The sequence below is a fragment of the Physeter macrocephalus genome, chromosome 16 (assembly GCF_002837175.3).
Source record: "Physeter macrocephalus isolate SW-GA chromosome 16, ASM283717v5, whole genome shotgun sequence".
Taxonomy (NCBI): Eukaryota; Metazoa; Chordata; class Mammalia; order Artiodactyla; family Physeteridae; genus Physeter; species Physeter macrocephalus.
In genome coordinates this window covers 66,093,946-66,101,745 of record NC_041229.1, presented here as the reverse complement: position 1 = coordinate 66,101,745, position 7,800 = coordinate 66,093,946, and the positions used below count along the sequence as shown (strand labels likewise).

The 7,800-nt window shown below is 49.6% G+C and overlaps 1 protein-coding gene across 1 annotated transcript in view; it reads left to right on the top strand.

Moving 5' to 3' along the window:
• The first annotated feature begins 1,052 nt into the window (after positions 1 to 1,052).
• The window catches only part of GALNT18 (polypeptide N-acetylgalactosaminyltransferase 18), a 346,196-nt gene continuing 339,448 nt past the window's right edge, over positions 1,053 to 7,800 (top strand). Inside the window, exon 1 of the mRNA XM_028500904.2 lies at positions 1,053 to 1,709. Within this exon, the coding sequence (XP_028356705.1) occupies positions 1,475 to 1,709 (235 nt within the window). The 5' untranslated portion in view covers positions 1,053 to 1,474. The remainder of the gene's footprint in view (positions 1,710 to 7,800) is intronic.

Here is a 7,800-nt window from a genome sequence, read left to right as displayed (position 1 = left end):
AAATCTGTGTTTTTAAAAGTCTTTGTTTGAAGGAATTTTATTCAGGTTCTGAGAAGAAGTGAGTGTACAGCAGAAGGGGATAACAGGAATAAATATTTGCTCTAATAACAAACAAAGTAGTGTCAGTCACTGGAGTCCAGCCATGTCCCTCTACTGTCAGGCACAGTTCTCTCCTCCCTAACATCAATCACAAACAGCATGTACAGGGACTTAACAGTTCACAGAGAGCTTAATCACCCCAGGGATATTTCTGTGCAGGATCTCTATACATACTGGGATGAGCCTGGTCCCACATAAATGACAACTGGGGTTACAAGACACAGTTTGCCCTGGGAGCCTCACAGACTTTAAAAAATCTAGCCAGGGGCCAAAATCTTTGAGGGGGATGGTAGTGGTGGTGGTCCAGAATCTTTTTAAGAGACCCCTAACAGGGTAGGCTCCTTTGACAGCTGCCGAGTCTGGAGATATCCAGGAAGCCGGCTCACAGGGTGGAGGTCGAAGTGAGGCCAAGGAAGAAGTAGACGCCCACGGGGCCTGATCAAGGACAGGACAGGCGATCCGGCCCACGCTTCCCTGGCTTCTCTGCGTCCTGGCAACCAGAAAAAGGGTCGAGGAGCCGGCCGGTGGGATCAGCGCGAGAAGCCCCGCGGCCGGGTGGAGTGAGGAGCGCTGAACCGAGCGATCTCCGGAAGACTGGAGGTTCCTGCGCAAGAGCAAGAGGTGGAATCCCCCTAGAGGTAGAATCTGCCGACCTATAGGGCTGGGACTGGCGGCGCGCCCTCTCCGGGAGCCTCGGGTCTGGGGCAGCCGGCGCGGGCGCGGGCGCGGGCGCGGGCGGAGACTCCGGAGCGTCCGTGGAGGGCGGGGGCCAAGGGCGGCCAGCAGGTGGGGCCGGGGGGCCGGACTCCGCCCCCCGCGCCCTCCCAGTTGGTCCGCAACCGCCCAGCCCCGGCCCCTCTCCCGAGCCGGAGCGCGATTGGTGGCGGCGCTTGTCGCTCGGAGGGGGCCGGGCCGCTGTGGCCGCGGCTCTCCCTGCCGCCGCTGCCGCCGCCGCCGTCCTTCTAGCAGCGCGGGCCGGTCGGACCGCCAAGGCAGTCGGCGCCCGGCGATGGGAAGCGGCGCGGCCGCGGACCCAGGCTGTGGCAAAGTTTCCCAGACGTGCGTATCAGGGCGCGCGGCTGCAGACCACCCGTGACTGCTCCGAGAAGGGCTCGGAGATTTTTAATTTGGAAGAAAAAATCCACCTCATTTCCTTTGTCAAGCTCTCTCTCCGGGCGACCAGCGGCGGGAGCTCCAAACTTGGGCACCGCGGCTCCACCGCCCGCGGTCCGGGCTTTGGAGAACGTCGGGACTCAGGTGCTTGGGCGCCCGGCGGCCGGAGGCGTGCTAGGGGGTGTGAGCACAGCACAGGGGAGTCCGGGGTGCGCAAAGAGGAGGGGCCCCCGGGAGCTCTATATGGAGGAGGGAGCCCAGAATGGTGTGCACCAGGAAGACCAAAACTTTGGTGTCCACTTGCGTGATCCTGAGCGGCATGACCAACATCATTTGTCTGCTCTACGTGGGCTGGGTCACCAACTACATCGCCAGCGTGTATGTGCGGGGACAGGAGCCGGCACCCGACAAGAAGCTTGAGGAAGACAAAGGGGACACCTTGAAGATTATTGAACGGCTGGACCACCTGGAGAATGTCATCAAGCAGCATATCCAAGGTACGGACGCCCCGGGAAACTTGGGCCGCCCGCGGGGCCAGGGAGTGCCCAGAGCGGTGCGGGGTGCGCTGGGGCTGGTAGGCATCTCTCGAGCGACTGCGGGGCTCTGAGTCCGCAGACGCGTGGGGGGCTGCGTGTACCCTCTTGCCTGAGAGCGGAACCCTCAGTGTCTGCGGCCCTGCGCGCTTCTCCAGGGCACACGTGTGTGCGCGGGGCTCCACGAGCGGGTGTGTACAGCTCGCTGGCGGCGTGGTGGCGCGCTGCGCACGAGTCCCAGTGTGCGTGTGGCTACCGGCTGGTTGCTCGAGGGGTTGCACACAGGTCCAGTTCAAGGTGTGCGTACGTGTGAATGTTGGTGGGTGTACAAGCGAGAGCGTGCGGGCAATCCAGCTCATCTGGCCGCTGTAGGGCCTACGGCGAGATGCCCGAGCGGCCCCAGCTGTTGCCATTTAGGACCCACAGGCTGCGGGACGAGCCGGAGCTAGGAAGACTGCGCAGCTCCAGCCACGCCGTGAGCGGCCTGTAGGCTGTTGGAAGTGCAGGGGGCTCTGTGGCTAGGAGTGCTGTCTGAACCTTAGCGGTCCCCACTCCCATCACTCCCCGCGGGTCCAAGACCCTCTCTAGGAGCGGGTGTTGGCGCGGGGAAAAAGCATGGGAGCTTGGAGCTCTGTCCACTGCGGTGGTGCCTCCGGCCAGGACCGCGAGAACCCGCCCCGGGCTGCCGTGAAGGCCATTCCCTCCGGTAGCTCCACTTCCAGGCCCAGGGAGCGGCTGGGGCAGAGCAGACAGACCCGCGCGGGGTAGATCTGGAGCCTAAGGCTGAGCCGGGTGACTGCGCTCGAGGCCAGGGCTGGGACCAAGGGGAGGATGGGGTACGGAACGCTCTTCCCAGGCGACCCTGTCCGATGAGCTGTCAGAGGCATCGGATAGAGAGCTCTGGGCGCTGCCGGCCGTGTGTGCACACACATGCCCGTGTCTCACGTTCACATTTTTCGTTTCTTCGCCTCTGCTCCACCTGTTTTCTACCAGGCATGTAAGCTTTTTAAGGGCAGGGCAGGGCCAGCTGAGCCTAGTTCACCTGTAAACCTGGCAGGCCTGCTAGGCTCTGGTTTCAGCACCTGGCAGACCTTGGCACCGTTATCTGGTTGAATATTTCTCCCCCAGGAGCACTCTCTTTTGTTTACACATGGGTGTCAGGATCCAACCCTTGCATCTGCTGCCCCTGCCGTCGTGGGGACAGCTGCTGTCTCTACATTTGGTTTGTTTCCCCACGTGTACAGAATAGTTCCTTCCCAGGGGGAGGTTCAGGTGAGTGCAGGAGAGGTATACATATCCATGGTGCTTCCTGACTGACTGATGACTTCAAAACAAGTTCATGGTTCTGACACTTCCCCAGTAAAGGACAGCGTTCACAGCTCTCTCCTTCATACCTGACTCTGCCTCTCAGCCTGCCACTGGGCTTGCGTGGCAGACCAATTTGTCCATCTGATGGTGCCTGTTGCTGTGTTTCTTGTCCTTTTCCATCCCATGGGTCCAGACTGACAATTAGCAATAGAAGTACAGTGTTTGCTCCAGGGTGATTCAGAATGTTCCCAGGGAGACACAGGCCATACCTTACTTTGACATTTCCAGTTTGCCCGCAGATTTTAAGGGATTTTCATTCACAGATTCTGTGTGTGTGTGTGTGTGTTTATGTTCCTGGAAAATGGTTCTCTTGTGCTTTCTGATCGGGTCAGGGAGGAGGTGAGCAAGGTACTACTTTGGGAAGCAGTGAGGAGACATTATTAACCCCTGAGCTCATCCCCAAGTGCACCCCTATCATGTAGAATGTGGACCATGTCACATGATTTATAAGGCTGTACATGAAAATGAGTGCAATGTGGAAGTTGAAAGGAGGCTTTGTGCTTTTGCTCCCAAGAAATCTTCTAGCTATGCCTTGTTCAGAACTTTCAAATATATACCTGAAAAAATTGAGAGAGACGGGAAATAAGAGGGAGCAGGATTTTTAAAACATATGTTGCTCCAGTTCTCTTGTGTATGTGCAATGACTGTGTTATGAGTCTCGTAGATATTCAGAAATGACCAGAGTCTCAGGCGGAAAGGCAGAAGCCACAACCCCTAGCGGCTTGGGGAAGGGTCAGTGATTTGGGAAAGACTAGCCATGAAGCAGGGGGAGGGCAGAGGGTGCTTGGCTGGTTGTGCCATGATGGCGTAGCCATGGCTAGTGACAGCTCCCCCAGTGGTGCTGGAGCCATCCCTGAGCTAGTATTTGGGGAAGTTAAATTTAGGGATTTACCTCCTTAAGTAAGGGGCCTACTATGTTTGGGACTGGCCAAGTGCAGCTCTCTGAAGGCAGAGGGTGGGAAAGGAAAAGATCAAAGGCTTGTCCTTGATGATACGGGCTGATTGTATGTATTCCACTATCAAGTTTCCTCTAGTTAGTAGAGCATTTTGAGCCATCCCGTTTACTCTGCTAAGCTGAGGGGGAATAGGGATAATAATAATAGTAGCTAAAAATTATATAGCAGCTGCTATGTGCCAAGCATTATTTTAAGTGCTTTACGTATACTGACTTATTTAATCCTCCTCACCCTATGAGGTAGGTATATTAGCTCCATTTTACAGACGGAGAGGTTATATGATTTGCCTAAGGTGCAGGGATTTAAACCCAGCTAATGTCGCTTCAGGATCTGTGTTCTTAACCACATACTATACTGTCTCTTAAGAGGGCCAGAGGGTCACAGGGGCAGCAGTGCTCTCCTGGAGTCACTTGACGGTGGGAGTGGGTGTCAGACTTAGAGACTTCAGAGGGTGGCTGAGGGATGATGGAGTCATAGCCTTTCCACTTGGAGACTCTTCCATAGTTAAATTCAGGAATCTCTGGGTTTTGTTTTTTTTTCATGCCAAAAGGCAGAGGTTACATTCACTTAAAAAGTGTTCGTGGAACACCCAGGACAGTTCCTGGCACATTCCTCAGAGAGTACGTGTTGGATGGACGAGTGGATGAATGAATGGGTACACAGTGAGGGTCCCCAGTGCACTGGTTAGTCAATAATAAAAGCATTTCCATTCTCAAACGACTATGTTTTGCTTTGGAGCCTTGCACAGGCTCCTCTTTGCTTCGGAAGGACAGTTGTCTCGGAAGCTGCAAATGTCACAAAATGTTCTGCTGGATGTTCCATAGGACTTGCAATTAGAAGAGGTTTTGGAGCGTCACCCTAGAGCTACATGCCAGTCATGACTGAAAAGTTTATTTTCCTCTTGGAGGTTGCAGTGGTATTTCATTTTAATTTGTTTTCTGATTGAATGATTTAATTAGATGGTGTTTGGGAATCTCTTGGGAATGTAAATTGCAGTTTTGATAATTTTTTTTTAACCAGATAGATGGTAAATGGGAGGGTGGATAACTCCAGATTTTAAAAATAGCATCCTGATAGATTGGAAACACAAAATAAGTGTTAGTACACGTTAGGTCTTAGGCGGAGAAAGATGGGATTGCTGGAGGTGGTTGCAGTGGGTTAGGTAGAAAGTGCTGAAGGAGGCTGAAGTGTTGGAGAACTTAGGAAATGGAAATGTGGATTCACTTCTTATTGTGGAAGTCCAATAGAAACCAAAACAGCTTCTCTTTTTTTTATGATGAGTATCTTTTTGAATCTGTAAAAGAATGTGCCAGTATTGAAGAAAATATTTTAAAATGTATAAAATTGCCTCTAATTCGTTCTAACCTAAAACAACTGTTTTGTATTTTGAGCATTGCCTTCTAGTTTTGTCCATCTGCCTCCGTATTTAAAAATGAAGGTGTAGTCGTGGTTTACATGTAATTTAATATTCTGCTTTCCTCAGTTTGCTTTTTGTTAGAAGCAGTTTTTCCATATTTGCTACATAGTTTATCGATTTAGTCCTTATTTATTGGAGACCTAGTATGTGCCAGGCAACACACTGGGGAGGTGAAATTGGATACAGTGGTGAATGAAGACACTCCTGGTCCCTGTTGTAGTGAACTCGTTTTTAAAGGACGGTAGAATCCCTCTTATTCAGCACAGTTGGGGTTTAAGTCAGTTTATTGAGAAACTGGTTAAAGAGGAGAATAAAACAAAATATTACATACATGCATTAAATATTTTGTTTTAATATTATTCAAAATGTGCATTTATTTGTCAGCCTTTTGCTGTAAGGCCAAGGCTTTGTCTTTGGGCTGGGTCTGCCCATTGCTTTTCTGATCATCTTCCTTGAAAGAACCACTCCCATAAGGTGCTGTTTACAAAGTCTGATTTCTAGTTCTGTTTTCTTTAACATTCACTGAGAACTTGAAGATGCTTATGAAGCAGTGTAGTAGCCTAAATTTGTATGACTTTTGTCTGGTCTTTTGCAGTGATTTTGTTCACGAGTAATTTGACTGCTATTTATGTGACTAACTTTATAAGTCTTTCCAAGGCTTTAAATTAATTTCCTTAGAAACAACTCTCATCTTTTTAGCAATGATATTCCATTGGTTTATATAATACGTAATTAAATTATGCTGTTACAATGACAAGTACCAAGAGTCTAAACACATTTGGAAACAAACCCGGTGGACTCTTGGTAGGAGTATTACTCAGGTGTTAGCAGGAGATGTGAATGGGGTGGGAGAGAGAAGCTTACACAGAGGGAAAAAGGCATCCTGGTTTTTTGTTTTTCGTGGAGAGAATGAAAGCATGCTTCATCTGGAGAGGCGATTAAGTGGAGGATTTTTAAAGAGAAATTTTACTGTATTTTTAGCGACTGCATAATATACCACAGTCAATATACCATTATCGATTTAACCACTTGCCTGTTACTGAACATTTGCTTTTCTGTTATAATTAACGCAGAAATAAACATCTTCACTTCACCGTGTTCTTCTTCTGAAAGATTTTAATGATGTATTTCCAGAAGTGGGATTACTACTGATTCAAAGAATATGAACATTTTTGTGAAAGATTGTTTTTCAAAAGGAAAGTCTTTCTATACAGCCAATAGCAGTGTATTATTGTACCTGTTTCACAGAGGCTGGCCAGCATTGGGTGCTGTCCTTCACCTTTTTCTGGGCAGATGTAACCACTGTCAAATGTTCTATTCTTTTGCTTTGTACTCCTTTGATTACTGTAGAACTTAGTATCTTCCCCCCAGCTCTATATTTGTTTTAACCTTGTATTGGTGTCCTTTGCCAGTTTTTCCTCTTGGGATATCAGTGTTAGCGATTTGTGTATTTTATATACATGTTTTATTTCCAGATATCATTAATTAATTAATGAAATATATATTATGCCTGTGTTCTATTTTATATACATAATTTTTGCTTTACACATATGCCTTAGGGTAGTGATTTTCAAACTCTGTCCCCAGGAGCCCCAAGCTTCTGGAAGGTTTGTTCTGGGACTTAAGAAATAAAAGGGTTGGGCTTCCCTGATAGCGCAGTGGTTAAGAATCAACCTGCCAATGCAGGGGACACAGGTTCGAGCCCTGGTCTGGGAAGATCCCACATGCCGCGGAGCAACTAAGTCTGTGCGGAGCAACTAAGTCTGTGCGCCACAACTACTGAGCCTGCACTCTAGAGCCCACGAGCCACAACTACTGAGCCCGCGTGCCACAAGTACTGAAGCCTGTGCACCTAGAGCCTGTGCTCCGCAGCAAGAGAAGCCACCACAGTGAGAAGCCCGTGCACCACAACAAAGCCCGTGCACAGCAATGAAGACCCAACGCAGCCAAAAATAAATAAATAAAATAAATAAATTAAAAAAGAAAAAAAGAAATAAAAGGGTCAAGTGAGGTCTCTTGGACCCCGCCGGTACCCATTCTCTCCCCTCCATGCAACCAATGTTGTTCCTGTTTCATCTGTCTTATGTTTGGAATTCCGTAAAATATTTCATTTTTAAAAGGGCTATGCTTTCTTTTTAAAGAAAGAGTTGAAAATCACTGTTTTGGGAGAAAAGGAAACATCAGAGTGTTAGATTTTTTTTTTTTTTTTGTGGTATGCGGGCCTTCCTCTGCCGTGCCCTCTCCCGTTGCAGAGCACAGGCTCCGGACGCGCAGGCCCAGCGGCCATGGCTCACGGGCCCAGCCGCTCCGCGGC